Source organism: Sorex fumeus, unplaced genomic scaffold, assembly GCF_029834395.1.
Source record: "Sorex fumeus unplaced genomic scaffold, SorFum_2.1 ptg000024l, whole genome shotgun sequence".
NCBI classification, from domain to species: domain Eukaryota; kingdom Metazoa; phylum Chordata; class Mammalia; order Eulipotyphla; family Soricidae; genus Sorex; species Sorex fumeus.
In genome coordinates, this window is record NW_026606081.1 from 57,345,349 (window position 1) to 57,366,827 (window position 21,479).

General features: G+C 54.3%; 1 protein-coding gene across 1 annotated transcript in view; it reads right to left on the reverse strand.

Annotated features, from left to right (window-relative positions):
• Positions 1–16,367: 16,367 nt before the first annotated feature.
• AP3S2 (adaptor related protein complex 3 subunit sigma 2) overlaps positions 16,368–21,479 on the reverse strand; it is a 31,302-nt gene continuing 26,190 nt past the window's right edge. The window contains exons 5-6 of the mRNA XM_056114053.1: positions 17,584–17,691; positions 16,368–17,236 (exon numbers count right to left, since the gene is read on the reverse strand). Coding sequence (XP_055970028.1) covers positions 17,108–17,236; positions 17,584–17,691 — 237 coding nt within the window. The 3' untranslated portion in view covers positions 16,368–17,107. The remainder of the gene's footprint in view (positions 17,237–17,583; positions 17,692–21,479) is intronic.

The window sequence follows — 21,479 nt, forward strand, 5'->3', positions numbered from 1 at the left end:
GCACCCCACCAGAGAGGGAGATGGTGCCTCCGTGCCACCAGTCTGGAGAGTTCTTGCAAGTCCCCCCCTTTCTCTTCATGCCCCAGACTCCTTCCTCACTTGATTCTATTAGGGCAGGAGGCTGGTGGAGGCTTCAGCTCTCCCCGGATGTGACCATGACTGTGGGTGGGAACCTCATGGTTCCACCACCTCTGAACTCATAAAAATCACTGGATTCAGGGGCTGGGTCACAGCTCAAAGGCTCTATGAGGGTTCCATCCTAGCACTGAATGGTCCCAGCCTGGGTGGGAATGGCCCCCAGCAGAAATACCCCCTAAGAGAACCAGCTCTTCCCTAGCCCCCTCTCCCCCCAATAATAGATTCACCACTCCGATTGTGGAACTGCTCAGGTGTGAAATGTTCCACCTAAGAAACCTCTAATTCCCCCTTACCGGGCAGAATAAGGAAAGCGATTCCTTATTATCCCGCTATAAAAATCTGTCCTTAGAGTAAAGGGCCGCCCTTTGCCCAACAGTGCCTCCCTCTGCCCTGTCCTTGACCAAAGTAGGCTGGCACCGGGCCTCAGGAGCCTCCAGCTGCCTCGCAGGGCCCCCAACCTGAAGGCTAGTAGGGGCCAAATTGGATTCTGGAGTTGGTTTTTGTTTGGTTTGGGGCCACACCTAACGGTTCCCAGGGCATACTTCTGGCTCTCTGCTCAGGGATCACTCCTGGTGGGGTTCAGGTGACCATTATGGGGTGCGAGGGATCAAACCTGGGTCAGCTGTATGCATGGCAAGAGCCTTGACCCCTGACCTAACTCTCCATCCCCGTCCAACTAACTCTCTCAGACAAACCCTCGGAGCACCTGACAGCCCATAGCCCTGCTGTCTGCGGTCTTCCTCAACACGCTGGAACATTTGCCAGTTGATCTGAGACTCCTGGAGGGCACCGAGTCCAGAAGTCCCCAAATTTGTCTAATCTGCCTGCTGTTTTCAAAATAAGAAAGGATCCCATGGAAGTCTGTCTCCTATAGAGCCCACAACTGCCCTCCAGCCTACACCCCGGGTGTTCCTGGTGCCCCAGAGGGAATATTACTCACTTTGGGAAGACAGTTCCAGACCATCAGCCCCTGCCCTGGTGTGTGTGCGTGTGTGTGTGAGCGCGTGTGTCTTGTCTGTCCAATGCCTGTCCCCTTCTGAGTCCTCCCTCAAGTCAGGCAGTGGACTCAAGGGCACTCTAAGACTCCCTGTGTGCTGTCACCCCAGTCTCAGCACCTGAGCGAGATGGACTGGACCAGCTTTCTCGAGCTTAGTGGCCAGTGGACCAGCCCCATGACTGAGAGAGGCAGGGCACTCAACTTAGGGTACTCTGAGCTCTGCTCATTTCCTGGTTTGAATATGTGGAGTTCCTGCTGAGGTGACCAGCCACACCCCATCAGGGCCAGGCAGATGGCCAAGGGGCATTAAGGAGACAAGATGCTGAAAAGGGTGGGATGGGGGGTACTCAAGGGCCATCGTCCACCCCCAGCTTCCCTCTGCCCCTGACTGGGCCTGCACGTGCCTACCACCTGGGCACCAAGTCTGGCCTAAATGTGGCCCAGTCGCTTCTCCAGCCCACACGGGCCCCTGTGGGGTCTTCTGTTGGCTGTGGTTGTGGCTGTGCTCCCGGCACTGAAGGATGAGTAGGAGTTTGGGAGAGGAAAGGGCTTTAATGGAAACAGCAAAAGCAGAAGCATGAAAACAGTCTCGAGAGTTTGAGGAAATGCAGGAGCCGCGGTCACAGGGGAGACCAGAGGGCCAAGTTCACCCACAGTCCTAAGGTCCCAGCTTGAGCTGGGGCAGAGGCCAGATTTGCTCAGGAGAGCGGCTGCAGCACCAGCCTGACCCACTGGAAAGGGTCCCCCCGAAAGCCCAAGTCCTGGCCAGCCTGGCCATATCCATAGCCAAAAGCAGACGGGCACCTTTGTTCTGAGAGATAGCACAGCAGGTAGGGCGTTTGCCTTGCACGTGGCCGACCTGGGTTCGATTCCCAGCATCCCATGTGGTCCCCTGTGGTCCCCTGAGCACCACCAGGAGTAACTCCTCAGTGCAGAGCCAGGCGTAACCCCTGTGCATTGCCGGGTGTGACCCCCCAAAAAAAGATGGGACCTCAAGACTGTGGGTGAATGTGGCCCTCTGGCCCCCCTATGACTCCGGCTCCAGCATTTCCTCAAACCGTCGAGACTGTTTTCACGCTTCCACTTAGGCTGTTTCCGCTACCATTAAAGCCCTTTCCTCTCCCAAACTCCTACTCATCCTTTAAAACCCAGCACAGCTATCCCTGCTTTCTCATGCTAGACAGCCCTACTTCTCTCTGTACTTCCAGCCCTCAGATTCATAGATCTGTCATAGCACTTAAGAAAAGGCCATCCATTTCCAAGTTTGCCATTAGACGAACGTCGCAGGGAGGCTGGGTATTAGCCGGAAGAATAGCATCAACCAATCTTTTTGCCCTGGCTTTCAGGTCCAGCATGATCAAGCTCATGATTTTCAAGTGTCTTCTCAGATCCTTTCCCTGAATCTTCCAATGCTCTGCCCAGTGCTCCTCACTTCAGGATGCTGTCTCAAGTACCCTCAAAGATGCTGAGCGCCATGGGGATACTGTGGCCGCACCAGAAGAGCACCAAGTACTCAGCAGACAAGTAGCTCACGCATGAACACTGGATATGTGACCTCAACCAAAGACCACAGTGTAATTCTGATTGCTGACTCACAGGCAGATGCCACTGCACATACCCTCGACTGTCCCATCCTGTCCTCTTGCTGGGCTCCTCCCCTTCGCTCATTTCTTTAACGTTCATCTTTACATCAGTCCACTACTTGAGCTTCTGAGCACTTGTGGCCAGGAAATCAGGGCTGGCTGGACCTGTCGCTGTTTTTCTGAGGCACCTATCAACTCATGATTATTGATTTTATTTATTTATTATGGTTTGGAGCCTCACCTTGCAATGCTCAGGGCTTACTCCTGACTCTGCACTCAGGGATCACCCCTGGTGGGCTCAGGGGGCCATATGGGATGCCAGGGATCGGCACCACCTGACTCCCATAACACTGCAGTAGTGGCCCCTGAGTATCACTGGGTGTGGCACCCCAAATTTAAGTTCGACAGCTGTCATGTTAGAGAAGAAAAAATTTTTTTGGTTTTTGCACCACACGTGGTGACTGAACCTGGGGTCTTGGGGCATGACCCCCGCCATATATACCCTAGAATTTTTTTCTTTTTGGGTCACACCCAGCGATGCAGAGGTTACTCCTGGCTCTGCACTCAGCCCTGGCGGTGCTCAGGGGACCATATGGGATGCTGGGAATCGAACTCGGGTGGGCTGCGTGCAAGGCAAACGCCCTACCCGCTGTGCTATTGCTCCAGCCCCTACCCTAGACAATATTTTAAGGAATAGCTTCTAGTGGAAAAGACACTACTGAATAGAAAAGCCAGCTGAGACTGATGTGGGGGTACAAGCTGCCTTTCTCGCACGTGTGAAAAAGCCAGGCACCCCAGCTCCAGGCAGAGGAGGTGTGGGAGCTAGGCCGGGGCCCAGGGCAGGGCACCCTCTGGCCCCTGCCTTCTCCCAGGCTCCCCCAGCTTCCGCCCACACAGCTGCAGGAGGCTGGGCGCAGGCCAGCCCCAGGCGCTTCCTCTGGGAGCAGGCACCCGTGGGAACAGCGGAGACCCTGCGGGAGCAGCTCCCTTCTCACCTCACCTCACAGCAGCTCAGGCAGCCACTCAGGGAAGGAAGGGCTGGGGGATGGGGTGCTGAAGGACCCCAGGTGGGCCTGGCATCCAGCACCCCCCTCTTCTAGAGCCAAGCCCCAGAGAGCACAGCTCAGTCCCACTTCCTGGGCCCCTCCCCCACAGACAGCCCCCAGGCCCCAGATTGTCCCTATGGCTGCAGAGGTCTGGTGCAGTTGGGTGAAGGCGTGTGGATATGGTGAGGAGTGGACCCACTTCCAGGAGAGGGAGTCAGGGGAAGGTGGGAGCAACTTGAAGAGGTGGAACCAGCCCTGCTTTTCCAGCTTGTTCTCCATCTGGCCCATGCAGCCCCTTTCCCAGGAGAATAAACTGAAGGCTCTGTGGGTCACGGGGGTGGGGAAGTCACATCTGGGGATACTGAGTCATGAAGAGCCCATCCGGGCCTCTCATGCCCTGCTGGCCTGGGGTAGGGATAAAGACCCCCACCAGGCCAGTCAGAGGTGCTAACCTGGTCAGCTAGCTACTGGGAAAGGTGTGCTTAGATATCGGGGTTCCTCTCCCTCTCACCAAGGGTCGGGAAGGCTTCGGAAGAGGAGAGTTGGGGAACCAAGTCGAGGCACCAGCTCCTGCTGCACCTTGATCCGGGGCGACCCCTCCTGGGTGGGGGTTTGCAAGCTGCAGCACCCGCCCACCCTTGACATCAGAGAGGGCGCCCCTCGAGCCCTCGGCCCCTCCCCGCAACATCACGGAAAGTGGACGGCGCCTCTCCAGATGGGGGAATCTCCCAAGCCACCCCCGAGGCCCGGGGTGGACTCTTCCCCCACCCCACCCCCGCAGACGGTGGCGGGGTCCAAAGGAATCTTCCGGCCCTCTGGGAACTTAGGGTTCCCGCTTGGGAAGCGCGTGGACCCCAGGCGGGGGTCCCCACATGCACCGGTGGCCGCCGTCCGCAACTGCTCACAGGTCCCGTTACGCCGCGAGCCTCCGAGCGTCCCCGTCCAGCGCGCCCCACGGACCCCCGCTCCAGTCCAGCGCGCCCCGGCGCAGTATCCGCGCCCCCCGGTGCCCCGCAGCCCCCCCGCACCCCACTTGCCTGCAGCCGGCTGGGCGCGCCGCGCCGGCGGGCGAGCTCCGGACTCCTCCGGGACGACGAGGCGGACCAGCCCCCGGCGCACCCCGCCCGGGCCGCCCCCTTTAAGGGCGGTAACCTGACCCACCACGACGCCTCCGGCTTAACCCCTTCCGGCCCAGGACGCCCTCCCGGGGGGCCCCGGAACCCCGGAAGGCCCCGGGGGCTGGGAGCGCCGGCCCCGGTGCGCGCGCCCCCGCCCCGACGCGCGCCCCCCTAAGCCCTCTCCGGGCCGCGGCTCCCGGACCCCACCCGCCACATCTGGACCGTGTCTGCCGGCTGGGGGGCGCGGCCCAGGCCCGCCGTGTGGGGAGGGGTCCCGCTCTCCGAGAAAGAAATCGCCGCCGCAACCCCCGACGGGTGTCCCACGTGAAGGCCGCCGCCGACCCCAGAGAACTTCACTGCGCCAGGAACTGGGGCGCAACCAGTCCAAAGTGGGTCTCAGCTGCGGACGCGCGGGGCTGCTTCTGGGGCTCCAGTTTCTTCCCTGTGTCTAGGTGCCTGTTCCCCACCTTCTAAGCCCGCGAGGACTTCCCCAGTCTTGGGGTACTGGCCCTTTTGAGACCTCTTGTCTTTCCCCAGCTGCGCCGCACCTTGAACTCCGCTTTGGCCCCCCACCCCTCTCCCAGTAGGACTATTCAGGATTTGGGGGGAAGGAAGGACCTCTTTGGGGGAGGGGGTGATTACGGGGCTTCCCAGAGTGTTCAAGCTGCCTTTCAGAACCCCAAGTTCTGAGGCTGGAGCGATAATACAGAGGTTGAAAGTTTGCCTTGCTTCCAACCGAACTGGAACTGGGTTAGATCCCCACGCCTGCTGGAAGTGGCCCCCTTGAGCACAGAGCCAGGAATAAACCGTGAGTGACAGCAGGTGTGGTGTAGTAAAGACAAAAGCAAACCAGAACCCCAAGTTCAGAAACCGCTTTAGGGGTCACCCAGTTTCATGACTCCCTTCATCTCTCCCGGAACCTGGCTCAGTTAAGCACTGCCCTGCCCAGTCTAGCCTGCTTGCTCTCGACTGTTCCTACTGTGCGCTACCTCCGCGCCTTTAAAAAAAATTAATGAGTTTTTATTTTTGCAGTGCCAGGAGTGCAGCCAAGACCTCACTCTTGCAAGGCAGCTGAGCTGAGCTTCATCCCTGCCCTTGCAGTTGACTACTCTGCTGGCACCGGGGCCAGGAACCTCTGAGTCCTTCTTAATTGCCCAGTTTGATTTGTCTCCGGTCTTCAAGAACCAGGTGGCTGCAGAGGTAGCTAATTGTGTGCCGAGTAAGAGAAGGGGGGCTGGGAGTCAGTTCCCAAAAGCTGGTCGGATTTTCTTCCTCTTTCCTTCCTGCTACCCTCCCCCACCCCCCACCGTAGCCTGGTTAAGGATGACTCTCAGGCTAGAACCAAGTCTTCCAGAATCTTCCGCCCTTTCCACCCAGGCTTTGGTGGGGAAAAGTAGTCATGAGCTGACTTGGGAGAGGGTTGGAGACACAAATGAAGGCCACTTTCGAGAATTTAATGGAGTTAGTCTGTAGTAGACTTTTCACTGCAGTAATACTAATAATTCTGGAAAATCAGAAAGAGCCGAATTAATTCTGACTGGTCTGGAAAATCAGCCACTGGTTATTGTTTAAGTGAAGATAGGATGGGAGGAAGGTACTTGCCTTGTGAGCAGGCTACTTCATTTTGATCCCCAGCACCACACAAGATCTCCCAAGTGATTCCTGAGTACTAGGCCCCCTCCCCTATCCCTCTCCACAATAGCACAGTGGGGGAGGGTATTTCCCTTGCACACCTCCGGAGGGAGTTTAACCAGGGGCATCCTACAAAATCTCCTGAGCCCCACCAGGAGTGATCCCTGAGCACGGAGCCAGGAGTAAGCCCTGAGCACTGCCAGGTGTGGTCCAAAACTATTAAATAAATAAATAAAGATAAAAGGGAAACTAAGCCTGAAACAACAGCATCTTTTGCCTGTTCTGGCTGGGTTGTTAACTGACTCAGTCTGACAAAGACAATTTGGAAACATTTACCTAACCTCTAAACACAGATAGCCTTTGACTCTCGAAACTTCTCCTTACAGTTGTTCTCAGGGCAATATGGTAAAAGACTGCAGTATGGCTCAGGGCTGGAAGAATCCCAGGTGCACTATGAAACTTACTGCACTGTCTCTGAAAGGGAGAAAGCAGGGCCAGAGACAGCTCAACAGACTGAGCACGGGCCAGAGAGCGATCCCCAAGCAGAGTCAAGAGTAGCCATCAGCACTTCCAAGTATCCCCCCAAAAAATTAAATAAAAGGGAAAAGCAAATATTAATGATAATAACTTTGTCTAAAAAAGCCTTAGTTCTATCCTGGGCACGATCTTCTGAGCTCTGCCAGCAATGATCCCCAGCACACGGCTGGGAGCAATTTCTGAGCACTGCTGGGCATGTCCCCAAACCAAATAAGAGGGACCAGGGCTGCAGCCAGGTGCTAGAACAGACCTACATGTTCACACATTAAGTCCTGGTTTGACCCTTGGCACCACATGGACCACTGAGCACTGCCAGCTTTTAGCCAGGATTGGCCCCTCACCCCACAAAAAGAATAGACAAGAAACTGGGTATTTCCCAGGAGAGATTAAGATTCCAGTACAGTGGGTAGGGCGCTTGCCTTGCATGCGGCCAACCCGGGTTCTATCCCTGGCACCCCAAAGGGTCCCCTGAGCCCACCAGGAGTGATTCTTACAGGAAGAGGCAGGAGTAAGCCCTGAGAACCGGTGTGGCCCCAAAACAGAACAAAATGGAAGATTCCAGTACAGTCAATAAGTCTGTGAGCATTTTGTTTTTATTTTTCCTGCAGTGTAGTGATCAGACCCAGGGCCTTGCCGGAGACTTCTGTTTAATGAGACTCACCCCTGCCCTGGGCCTACCTTTCCTTCCCTTCCCAGAGAAAGCCCATGCAAGCTCAGCAGCAGAAATGAAATACAACCACAGTTTTACATCCTCAGACCTGGGAGCCACTTCTAGGCATTCTAAATTGACTGGGCTTCAAAGGCTGAGAGGAACCAAACCAGACCCGCAAACAGCAGAGCATTGGATGGTTAGGAAGGAGGGCTCCTGGAGGTTGCCTGGGGGTGGAGGAGGGGGGCTTGGAAACTCTCATTTACATGAGAAGGGGACCTCCCTTTGGAAGGCGCCTCTACCCCCAGGAGCCGGAAGAGCCTCTGGAATTCCTGGGGGGAGGGGGGATGAGGCAGCCACCGGAATCTGCATTAACAGGCCACCCTGCTTTGCTGCGGGGGTGTAGCGGGAAAAGGCTGTGGGGATTCTATGGCCAGCCCCCACTGTCCCCAACTGCTATCATTTAATTAGGGGATAAGCCCCTTTGATGAGTACTTGTACAATTTCTCTCGTGTACAGGTCATGTCCATGCTACTTCAACTTTTATTTTGTCTTGCTTTGGTATTTTCTTGGGGGGCGGGAGTCCTACCCGCTTCACTCCGGGTCACTTTTGGTGGAGTCTGGGGAGTTTGTGTGTTTGCGGGGTGGGGGTTGTGCAGTGCCTCTAGTCCTTAGAATCAGCCCCGGCCTTTGCCTGGTGTAAAAAAAATAAATCAATTAAAAAAAACTCAAGAGGGCTGGAGCGGTAGCACAGCGGGTAGGGCATATGCCTTGCACGTGGCTGACCCGGGTTCGATTCCCAGCGTCCCATATGGTCCCCTGAGCACCACCAAGAGTAATTCCTGAGTTCAGAGCCAGGAGTAACCCCTGTGCATTGCCGGGTGTGACCCAAAAAGCAAAAAAAAACCCAAAAAAACTCAAGACCAAAACATTGAAGATTTGAAGAAAAAATTTTACAATATACATAAAATGTTGTTGGAGAGATAGAACAGAGATTGAGGTGTGCACGGACAACCTCAGTTTGATCCCTGAACCCCTTGAGTGTGGTCCCACCCTCCCAATATAGCCCTCCAGCCCCCACGCCTCAGCACCAGCTATGGCCCCCAAATAAAATAAATACATGTAATAGATAAAAGATAAATGCATAAAGCTTTTGAACTTGTGGTTAAAATAACTGAATATCTGAGGTTTGCTTTGAAATATCGCAAATGAGACAAAGTCAAGCCTGTCTGCTTAAGACAGCGTAATTAAAACACTTAGTGATCGGGATAAATAAATCAGGGTCCTTTGTGGAAAATTGTGGAAAAATACTAGGCTGCTGGGAAGAGGATACTCGAGTTCTGGTTTAGTAACGATCTCTGGGTGGGAAGCGCTTTCTAGCATCAGGTAAAACTCCAGGCCACAAGAGGAAAGACTGATAAAACAAGCCATGGAAAAGCAAAAATCTTTGCCTAGAAAACCCACCCCAGGCAAAACTAAGAGAAAAGGTTTGGCTGTGGGGGCTCAGCTCTGTCACACATTCCTTGAGGAGTTCATTGCAAGGCTAACTCTCCAAAATAGGTTTTTTTTTTCTGGAATAAATGTCACTGTTACTGTCACTGTCCTCCCGTTGTTGTTCATCAATTTGCTCAAGCGGGCCCAGTAACGTCTCCATTGTGATTGTGACAATTGTTACTGTGTTTGGCATATCGACTACGTCACAGGTAGCTTGCCCGGCTTTGCCGTGCGGGCGAGATCCTCTCGGTAGCTTGCCGGGCTCTCCGAGGGAGGCGGAGGAATCGAACTCGGAACTCGGTCAGCTATATTGGCCGCTTGCAAGGCAAACGCCCTAAAATAAAAGCCAATAATTTAAAAGTATATGCCCCCCCCCGACAGTACAGTAGGTAAGGCACCTGGGCTGAGCAGGGTCAATCCCTGGCCACCCTTCCTGCCAGGAGTGATCCCTGAGCACAGAGCCTAGAGTAAGACCTGAGCACTGCTGGGTGGGACCCCAAGGCAAACAAAAAGGTCTGTGGGGTCTGTGATTAGAGCATCTGCCTTGCTCTGTGAGTTTCTGTGTGCCCTCTGCCTACCTACCTACACACACACACACACACACACACACACACACACACGCACACACACACGCACACACGCACACACAAAGTATACAAACTTATGCAAGGTAAAGACTAATACTGAAGTGGAGCTTGCACGTGGCTGACCCGGGTTCAATTCCCAGCATCCCATATCCCATATGGTCCCTGAACACCACCAGGAGTGATTCCTGAGTGCAGAGCCAGGAGTAACCCTTGAGCATCGCAAGGTGTGACCCACTGTAGCACCGCACTGCCCTCCCGTTGTTCATCGATTTGCTCGAGTGGGCCCAGTAACGTGAGCCAAAAAGCAAAAAAAGAGACTAATACTGAAGTGGGCAAATGTTTCTGGTGCAAAGGACTAATACCAATGATGCTCAAAGAGGCTCAAGGGGCCAGAGAGAGTTCTAGGAGCTGGAGCACCGGCTTTCAGTGCAGGAGGCCTGGGTTCCGTCGCTGGCACTCCCTGGTCCTCCCAGCGCCACAGCAAACACCGTAAAGCACTGAGCTGAGAGCACCCGTGCCTCCACACAGGCAGGATGTAGCCAGAAAACAAATCAACAAAACAAGCTCTGGGAATGCGATTTTTCTTTTTAAAGACTGAAAACTGCTCTCTGGAAAGAAAGATGGCGGCCGCACGGGAGCCTTGTGGAAAGCGGGTTTGAGCCGGGCTCGGGGAAGCGGCGGGGACCTCATGGGAAGGGGGGCTTTGTGGGCCGTCCCCCACGCCCCACCGAGGTCGCCAGCTGCCCCCCACGAGCGGCTCTCCGGCACGGCCACGACTCCAGGGCACAGAAATCAATCTCTTAACTAGCTAACTTTTAATAGAAATTCTTCCAGGGTCAATAAGTAAAATAGCAGAAATTCAAATCCAGACATCATTTTATTCTTAAACCAAGTTGTAGAAAGCAAATCATTTCACAACGCTGTTTCAGCATGTCTGATGGGGGGGGGGTGGGTCGTAAACTCTAAACAATAATTGTGCATCTTCTATCGAAATAATCTATCTAGTCAAAGTAGATAGAGTATTAACTAGAACTCATCTGCCTCATAAGAATTGGGAGGGGTGGGAGGTGGGGGTCTATTGGGGTTCGGGGTTAAAAATGAGTATTGGTAAAGGGAAATGTGTTCGGTATCTACATGACTGAGACCTAAACCCGAAAGCTCTGTAACTTTTCCCACAGTGGTTCAATAAATAAATAAATTATAAAAAAAAAAAAAAAAGACTGAAAACTGTGCCAAGGATTAGATTACGATTCCACAGACCAGGAAATAGAGTTGTCTGCTCATGAAAAGTCTTTCACCCCAGTAGCATTCTGGGGACATGGTTTCAAAGCAGCGAGATGTTAGTCTTGCCCAGAACTAGCAAAGACTTGAATGCTTGATGACAACAGGGTGGGAAGAGGGCGGGGGCGCGTATTTTTCATACCTTCCTTCCTGGGAACTTGTGAATTGCTCTGTTGGCGAAGAAAATAAAATGAGGAGGAACTGAAGCAGTAGCACAGAAGGCAGAACATTTGCCTGGCATGCAGTTGACATGGGTTCGATCCCCAGTACCCCACATGGTCCCCTCAGTATCCCCAGGAGTAATTCCTGAGTGTAGAACCTGGGGTAAGCCCTAAGCATCCATCGCCAGTCTGACCCCAAAACAAAAGCCCCCCCAAAAATTTTTTTTAAAGTTAAGAAAATAAGGAATCCTGGGGCCAGAGCGATAGCACAGCAGGTAGGGCATTTGCCTTGCATGCGGCCAACCTGGGTTCGATCCCCAGAATCCCATATGGTCCCCTGAGCACCACCAGGAGTAATTCCTGAGTGCAGAGCCAGGAGTAACCCCTGAGCACCGCCAGGTGTGACCCAAAAAAAGCAAAAATAAATAAAAATAAGGAATTCTGTCGAAAAACTTAACTGAGGGGTCCAGAGACATAAGACAGCAGTTAGGCCTTGCACATAGCAAACCCAGGGTCAGTCCTCAGTACCACTTTCGGTATGGTTCCTGAGCAAAGAGCCAGGAGTGAATCCTGAGCACTGCTGTGGCCCAAATTACACTCTGTCTATCTGTCTCTGTCTCTCTGTCTCTGTCTGTCTGTCTGTCTGTCTGTCTCTCTCTCTCTCTCTCTCTCTCTCTCTCTCTCTCTCTCTCTCTCTCACACACACACACACACACACACACACACAGAGAAAATCTTATATACAACACACTCCCTTCCTGGAATGAGCTACAGGTCTGCACACTCCAAGGATTAGCTAATTTAGAGAAAGCAAAAATTTTTCTTCAGCACCTGGAGACACAAAACAATAAAATGCACCCCAAGGAGGCCAGAGAGATAGTATAGCTGGGAGGGTGCTTGCCTTGCACGTAGCTGACCTGGGTTCAATCCCCAGCATCTCATATGGTCCTCTGAAGGCCTGCTTTAGAAATGATCCCTGAGCACAGTCAGAGTAAGCCCTGAGCACGGCTGGGTATGGCCCCCAAGCCAAAAATAACTAAAACGCACCCCCCGAAGTAGGTGCTGAAGAGCTTTTGCTCTCGTAGGCTGCCCTCCCCCGACCCACTCCGTGTGTCTCATTCTGCTCCTGGCTGGGGAATTCTTCACTCTGAGACCCAGGGCCAGTCCCAGCCCCTCTCCCCTCACCCACTGCCTTCAGAGAACAATTTCACGTTTGCCCTCGGAGTGCTGCCTGGGGTAGCCTGGAGCATCCTGAAGGCAGGTGAAGGGGCTGGGAGGAGATGGAAACTGGAGGGGCGCAGGGATGGGGGCCACGGAGGGCAGCTGCCAGGGCTGGAGAGGGGTTTGCCGCTGCTGCTCAGGCCTTCTGGAGCTGAGATCCACTTTTTAAAAAATTATTTCTCGTTGCTCTTGTTTTCAAGAAGTGAATTTGGATTTTGTTATAAAAATTGATTAAAAACACATTTTTGGAAAAAAACAAAACAAAACAGAGAACAGAGAGCAACTTGGAGAGCAAAAACAGTCTTGGAGGGGCAGGAAGTGGGCCTGTGCATGTGTAGTTGGCCCAGCAGGGCCCTGGGCCACGGTAGGGACAGCTGGACCCAGAGCCCAGTGGGTGGGACCCGGCATAGGGTGGGGGTAGGGAGGCTCCCAACACAGAAGCACTGACTTGGCGCTGAGATGGCCAATCAGGGCTGCCGAGGTGGTCCAGTACTCCCCTGCGACTCACCTTCTTCATCTGTAAAATGGTCCGAGTCCTTTCGGTGCTCTCAGCCAATTCAATTGTTAGGTGTAGAAAAGCATTTGCGGGGCTGGATTGATAGCACAGCGAGTAGGGCATTTGCCTTGCACGCAGACAACCCGGGTTCACATCCCATATGATCCCCCGAGCACCGCCAGGAGTAATTCCTGAGTGCAGAGCCAGGAGTAACCCTTGTGCATTGCCGGGTGTGACCCAAAAAGTGAAAAAAAAAAAAGAAAAAGAAAAACATTTGCCAGGGTGGAGAAAGCACAGGGGAACCATTTGTATTACACACATCCAGGCTCATTCCTGGCACCACACGTGGTCCCTGGGCGCCTCACAGAGCCAGGAGTAAGCAAGCCCTGAGTGCCACTGGGTGTGGCACCCAAGCCAGAAGGCTTTTTTTTTTTTTTTTAGCTTTTTTGGGTCACACCCGGCAATGCACAGGGGTTACTCCTGGCTCATGCACTCAGGAATTGCTCCTGGCGGTGCTCAGGGGACCATATGGGATGCTGGGAATCAAACCCCGGTGAGCCACGTGCAGGGCAAACTCCCTTCCCGCTGTGCTATGGCTCAAGCCCCAGGCTTTTGTTTTCAATTTTGGTTTTGGCCTATATTCAGCAATTCTCAGGGCTGACTCCTGGCTCTGCACTCAGGAGTCACTCCCGGCCGGAGACCATAGGTATCAGGGATTGAACCCGGGTCAGCTGACTGCCTGCAAGGCAAACACCCTCCCAACTTGCTATGGTTCCAGCTCTCTGCGTGGAGAGGTCTTGCCTTGCATGTACGAAGTCCTGGGTTTGACTCCAAACTGCCACAAAATAAAGAAAAAGAAAAGCTAAGGTTTGACACGAGTTTATGGCAGACGAGGAGCAAACAGGAGAAGATGCCTGCATTCATTCACTCACTCATTTGTTCAATGAGCATCACTGCTTCACTGGCAATTACACACAGGTCAGGACCCACTCCAGGGAACTGCAGAACTGCCTGGAAGCAAACCATGTGAACAGAGGGCTGGTCATGAGGAGCCCTGGTCAGATCCACAGCACAGAGCCAGGAGCAGCCCCTGGACATGGCTGGGTAGACTACCCGCCCCCCAACAAAATAAGCAACGTGAAAAGCACCTGGGCAGATGATGGATGCCCTGAAGGATCAAAAGGGTGAGGAACAAGGGACATCGGAGTAAGCAGTTGGCCTGCGGAGTGTGGAAAGCTAAGAGAGGAGGGAAGCAGGCAGAGGGGACACAGGACACAGGGACGCGGGATCCCTGGGAGCCTCCTCCTGCGGCTGAAGGGCCTAGCTGGTAACTGGCGCGTCTGAGCATTGCTAGGCTGGTGGAAGCCTCTGGAAGGTCTGAGAGGCTGCGGTGCTGTGGCGGGATGCGATTAGGGCTTGTGAGGGTGCTCTGGGTGACAACTGGCCTAAGGATGCGAAGGGGAAGGAGAGACTGAAAGGTTCAGGTGTCTGTGTTGGGGTAGGGGAAGGGTGAGGCTTTGGCCTGGGGCTGCTGTTCGGGACTCCTGGCATAGGGCTGAGGCTCTCATGGCCCTGGTTGTGGGGGATGGTGAGAAACAGGGTCTGGGGATATCACAAGACTGGGGCTGCAGGCCCAGAGCAAAGGGCTAGTCGGGAGGACTCGAGGAGGCTGGGGTCATTGGGCGGCCATGGGGAATGAGGATCCTGGATGCCGGAGGCAGGGGTGGGGGCACCTCGGGCCACAGCACCTGTGACGCCTGCATGAGGGCGTGGAGGTGATGAGGGCACCAGGAATTTCCTTCTGGTTCTGAGGTTCACCTGGGCTTTCAGAGGCACGAGGTGTGAGTACCCAGTGCCCACAGGGCCTGGCAGCGGGAGCTGGAAAACTGGCCAAGGGGGTTTCAGCAGAAACAGCCCCCAGGAAGGCCAGAGTGATAGGACAGCGGGTAGGGTACTTGCCTAGCACGCGCTGAACTGGATTTTATCCCTATATTTCATATGTCATAGGGTCCCCCAAGCACCTCCAGGAGTAATTCCTGAGTGCAGAGCCTGGAGTAACCCCTGAAGATCACCAGGTGTGACCCAAAAACCAGAAAGAGAAAAAAAATACAAACCCAAAACAAAACCAGCCTAGGGGCTGGAGAGATGGCACAGCGGGTAGGGCGTTTGCCTTGCACGCGGTTGCCTTGCACGCGGCCGACCCGTGTTCGATTCCCAGCATCCCATATGGTCCCCTGACCACCGCCAGGAGTAACTCCTGAGTGCAGAGCCAGGAGTAACCCTTGTGCATCGCCAGGTGGGACCCAAAAAGAAAAAAAACAAAAAAAAAAAAACAAAAAAAACCCCAACAAAACCAGCCTGCAGGACCCAGTTGGTGAGTCCTGCCTTTGAGCTGGAGTGGGGCCAACCATACCTCCAGGCCATACTAGAAAAGTTCCAGAAAAGCTGGTTTGGCAGTTGGCAAGTGACTGTTCTGGCTTCCCAACAAGAAAGCAGGATTTGGCCCAGAGGGTGCAGAAGGCCGTGGGGGTGGAGGGACCTTGATGGGAACTGGGAGTGGTCCTTGCCAGGTAAATACTCAAAGTCAGGGACTCCCCTCCCCCACCCCCAGCCTGGAATCCCGCCTCTGACCACTCAGGGCCGGGCTAGGCTGAGTGGCTAGTTTGAGTGGCTACTGAGTCGGGGGCCAGTGTCCCTGGTGGTCCACATCGGTCCTGCCTCTCCCTGGGCCCTGGGGAGAAGCTCCTTGGCTGTCCTCGTACTCCACTAATGGGCACCCCACACTAAGAGCTGTTCCCTTGTCTTCAGCACGCCCACCTTGGAGTTGAGGTGGGTGGGGCTGGCTGGCCAGGGACAAAGGCTGAGTCACTGACCGTGACTGCTTTCTGGGCAGTTGAGCACGTTGTCCCCACTCAGAGGATCCCTTGGAACTGGGTGTCTGGGTCATGGGACAGAGGTGGGAGGATGACCTCACAATTGCTGGCTCTGCCCACAAGGAAACTGGAAGTGCTTCCAAGAGGAAAGAGGAAGTGAGTCGCCCCCGGGCAGCTCCATGCTGAAGAGGCTGGCAGAAACCCAGGCTGGTTGCTGAGGTCACTCTCTGGCACAGTGACTCCTGGAATGGGCATTCTGGAGCCCAGCATGGGTATAGTTGGGTGGAGGTGAGGGTGGCAAGTGGTCACTGTCCTGAATCTTCCTTGTGTCCTCCTTGGCCCTGAGCTGCAGGGCAGATGTGTCTGTAGCAGAGACAGCGGCGCGACACAGGACAGACTGTACAGGGGTTAAGGTGTGTGCCTTGTATGTGCCCAACCTGGGTTCAATCCCTGGCACCCCACAGGGTCCCCTGAGCCCCACCAAGAATGCGGAGTCAGGAGTAAGCCCTGAGCACTGCTGGATGTGACCCCAAAACAAAATAAAAACCAAAAGACAGATTCCTGATGTTTATAGTTCTCCGAACATTTAAATGTGCAAACATTTATAGGCCCTCAAAGCTCTGGGAGAACACCCGAGCCTCCCACGCTGTCTGCCGGCCATCTGCCCAGCTGCTCCGGGTCCCCAAGCTCAGACTCTCAGGCCTGAAGAAGGTGCCGCCAACGCCTGAACATGGCTCCCTGATGGAGAAGGCGGGTCAGGCCCTCAGCATCCTCACGCCTCGCCCAGGACCCCGCAGACTCCAGCACAAGACAGCTCAGGGGCTGCTTCGCGCCAGCCCGACCCTGTGAGCACGGAGCTGGGGCCGGGTGCTCCCCAGGAGGTGGGACCCAGTGGCTCTGCCAGAGGTTTTGACACCATCAGCTGCTGGCATGTCACCCAGGCCCCATGGGAGGAGGGGACAGTGCTTCTCTGGCACTGCTCCTGACCAGTGCTCAGGCTGCAGGACAATGCTGGTCCAAGGTAGCTCCCATGGTAGAGGTCTGGGGAGGGGACATGCGTGGTGGGTGCGTGCTGCCCCCCGCCCAGGCAGCCAGGCCCCCCACATCTGCAGTGGCCATGAGTCAAGGAGATGGACAGGGCTGCACATGTGAGGCCCCGGCAGGTGCCTGCGGGTGGGTGTTGGGGCCCCCGCAGCCCGCCCAGGGACAGATGTGGGGTGCAGGGTCCCAGGCACAAGCAGTCCCACTTCCGGGGCGGGGCTGATGTGGCAAGGATGGCGGGGGACTCTAGCCCTCAGACGAACTGTGACAGGTTGGGGACCTTGATGTTGAGGTCCCCAATGTTGAGGTTGCGGGGAATCTCAGGCAGGTTGATGCTCTTCACGGCCGACACGGCACGCGCTGGTGCTGCAGAGAGGCCGCCCTGTGTGGGGAGGGGAGGAGGGGAAAATGTTAATTTTTTAAAAAGGGGAGGGGAGGGGAGGGGAGGGGAGAGGGGAGCTGAGGGGAGAGGGCAGGGGACAGGAGAGGCCCGGCCCATGCCACGCTTCCTTCCGCCTCCAACTGGCTACCTATGGGCAGATAGCCTGGGAAATGCCTGAGCTGCTCAAGGGGGGGGGCTGGTGCCACCCCCCAAGGGCACCGGAGATGCTCAGGAACGCTGGGAACTCCCTGAGGCCAGTTAGGCGGCCCGAGCACCCAGGTCTCTAACTCTCGGGGACTGGGGTGCCATAAGCCGCACGCGCCCAGGGACTGGCCCTCGCCACGCACCTCAGCTTTCTCCAGCCGGTTCTGCGCCTCCATCTGCGCCACGATCTCGTTCATGTTGGTCTCCAGCACCATCCCCCCCATGACCACCTCCTGCAGGATGTAGTGCACCTGGAGGGGGAAAGGGCGGAGGGAAGGGCACTCCGGGCACTGGGGGATGGCCCTGAGCACACCCCGCCAGCTGCTCGCTCCACGGCTCCCGGGCACCCAGTGTCCTGCAGGTAGGTGAAGCACTGAGCCCACCTCCACACCCAGAGCCCGGCCTGGGCAGCAGGCGGAGCTGAGGTTCCACGTGACTCTGGGCCCTCAGATGCAAACTGCTTCCTTCCTTCCAGGCTGGTGGCAAGCACCCTACCCACTGTAATATCTCTCTGGCCCCTGATGTTTCTTTTTCTTTCCCCCCCACATGTAGCAGTGCTCAGGGCTTACTTACTCCTCCCTCTGTGCTCAGATATTACTCCAGGGAGTTTTGGAGATCAAATCCCAGTCGGCTATGTGCAAGGCAATCGTCCTATCCACTGTACTATTACTCTGGCCCTGTCCCCATGGCTTCTGATTATAATTTATTTTATCATTATTTATTATTAATTTTTGCTTTTGTGGGTCTCAGCGGGTGATTCTCAGGGGTTACTACTGGCTTTGCACTCAGGAAATTAGTCCTGGTGGGTTTGGGGGACCATATGGTATGCCAGGGATCAACCCAGGTCAGCTGCATGCAAGGCGAATGGCCTCTCTGCTGTATTATCTACCGCTCCAGCCCCTGAAGTCAAATTTTATTTTTTATTTATTTTTTTATAGTTTATTTCTTTATTGAATCACTGTGGGAAAAGTTACAGAGCTTTAGGGTTTAGGTCTCAGTCATGTAAGTATCAAACACATTTCCCTTTACCAATACTTATTTTTAACCGTGAACCCCAATAGAACCCCACCTCCCACCCCTCCCAATTCCTGTGAGGCAGATGAGTTCTAGTTAATACTCTATCTACTTTGCTGAAGTCAAATTTTAAATCTCATTCAAAATGTACATAAAAGGAGAGGTCAATAAAAGCATAAACTCTACTCTCAGTAGAATGACAAGATACTCTGCGGTCCAGACCTGAGGGAGGATGAGCTGTCAGGCTGGGAGTTCAGAGCAGGAGAGGAAGAAAGGTGCCTTGAGGGTCATGGTCACAGAAGTGCACTTCCTGGGGGGCAGAGATATCCCAGGGACCCAGCAAGTCTGTTTTCCCAAAGCAGCCCCTTCCCTGGACCTGGTACGAGGGCTCAATCACACACACACACTCTCTCTCTCTCTCCCTCTCTTTTTCTCTCAAACACGCACACACTCACATACACATAGTCACACACATATAAACACATATGTGCACATACACACATATGAAGGTATGCACACATACACGCACACACATGCATGCACACTCACACAATTCATTCTCACACATGTACACTCTCACGCACACACATGTACACACATGTGCACACATATGCAGGTATGCACGCATACACACTTTCACGCATATGCACACACACACTCTCATATGCACAAAAAACGCATACACGAACACACAGGTGCACAGACACATACACAGGCAAGCATGTATGCACACGCACGAACACACAGACACACAGACACACAGACACACACACACACACACACACACACACAGAAGCACCTGCCATATTTGCAGTCCAGAGTTGGTGTCTGTGGCAGTGGAGCAACTATATATAGAAACAACCAGAGAAGCATCAGGAAACAGGAAGCCCAAAGACAGATGCGGAAATTGCTGGATACCCCCCACCCCCTACGGAGTAGATAAAGATGTGAAAAGGAAAAGAGGTAAGGAACGCAGAGCACTCAAAAGCCAGTGCCCCTGCTTCATACTGGGAGGCATAAATTCCCCCTCCAGCACCACAGGCGCTGCTGGCTGTGACCCACAGAGAAACAAACAAAACCCAGCCACAGGGAAAACATGGCAAACAGGAAGCAGAAGCAGGACAGGAAAGATGCGAGACTTTGTGGGAGAAGACCGCGCGCGGGTGCGGTTCATGAAGGGAGACACGGAGATCAGGGCGGACAGGAAGGAGAGAGGGACAGTTGGGCACAATGGACAAACAGATGCAGCAAGTCAGCCGGAGCCCAGAAGGCACGAAGAGAGCTGGAGAGAAGGGGAGAGGGAGACAGAGGGGAGGGTATCTGCATCAGAGTCAGGCACATCACTGCCAGGCCGCAAAGACCCACTCACAGAGGCCACAGGAAGGCACATTCGAGGTGTTTCTGAAATAAGAGGGTTCCCCATACCAAAAGGGCGCGCTGGATGCTGGAAAAACAGCCCTTGTTAGCATCAAAATAGCCTCTGTCAACACCACGGTGGGCCTTTCAGTCAGGCTTCTGGGGTTTAGCAACTAGACTAGAAGACCAAGCAAGGGGGGCTGGAGCAAGAGCACAGCGGGGAGGGCGCTGGCCTTGCAGGAGCCGCCTCAAGTGTAATCCCCAGCATCCCACAGGGTCCCTGGAGCACCACCAGGAGTGATCCCTGAGTGCAGAGCCAGGAGTACAGGAGGCCAAATCTGGAAACATTTCACCAGGGAATTCAGCGTGAGCAGGAAAAGGAGCAACATCTGTAACGTTCTCAGGGAGAGCAAGCTGACCGAGGATTTTATATCTCCAGCAGATGAAAGATTAGCCCAGAATGGGGACAATTGTTTGCCTTCTGAAGGAAACACACGAAACAGCATCCTGCCAACCTCGGGGCTACGGAATGCGGTGAGCAGAAGGATAAGGAGAACGAATGAGAGTGACAGAAAAGGCAGGATAAGCGCAGTGACCAGGCCAGAAAAGATCAGCCCGCAAAGAAGAGGCGAGGAAGGAAGGAAGAGGGAGAGGAGGGCAGGTAAGGGTGCTGCCCTTCCTCGTCCTTGCCAACAGAGCCAACGGATACCACCAAAAGGGCGGCTCTCACAAGACTGAGCAGGACTTTGGGGGAGGGGACTCACCTGGGGACTCACCCTGGCTTGGAGCCTGAGGACTGTTCTGGGCGTGCTCGGGGATCAAGTGGTACCAAGGCACCAGCAGGCAAAACATGCCCTCTAGCCCTCCGGCGACCTCCCAGCCCAGCCATTACTTTCACTGTGACTTATCCATGCCCCGCACCCTAATCAAGCCCACAATTTACGCGAGTCACCAAATTTCTGACATAAGGGCAACTAGTTCTTTTCTGCCGGAAAGAATCCAATGCCATTTTTCTTCTTTAAAAAGGACACACAGGGGGACGAAGAGATAGCACAGCGGGTAGGGCGTTTGCCTTGCACGTGGCCGGCCCGGGTTCAATTTCCAGCATCCCATATGGTCCCCTGAGCACCATGAGGAGTAACTCCTGAGTGCAGAGCCAGGAGTAACCCCTGTGCATCGCCAGGTGGGACCCAAAAAGCAAAATAAATAAATAAATAAATAAAAAAGGACACACAATGCATCATCAACAATGTCCAGTTTCTCTTATGAGGAGGAAGAACACAGTGAGGAGAAAATTCTGGATGTTTTTTGGTGGGTGGTGCCCCACACTCAATGGTACCCAGATACCAGGCAGTGCGGTGACCAAACCTGGAACTGCAGTCCACTGACTGACTCCCCTCCCTGGCCTCGAAAATCGAATTTTTTTTTATTATTTTTTTTTAGAGGGAAATATATATGTATTTTTTTTAAACACCATGAGGTACAGTTATAGACTTACAAATTTTGTGCTTGGGTTTCAGTTATACAATGATCAAATACCCATCCCTCCACCAGTGTCCATCATCCACCACCACAGGTCCCATCATCCCTCCCTACCCCCCATCCCCCGTCCCACCCTGCCTCTGTGGCAGGGTATTCCCCCTTGTTCTCTCTCTCTTCTTTTGGGTAC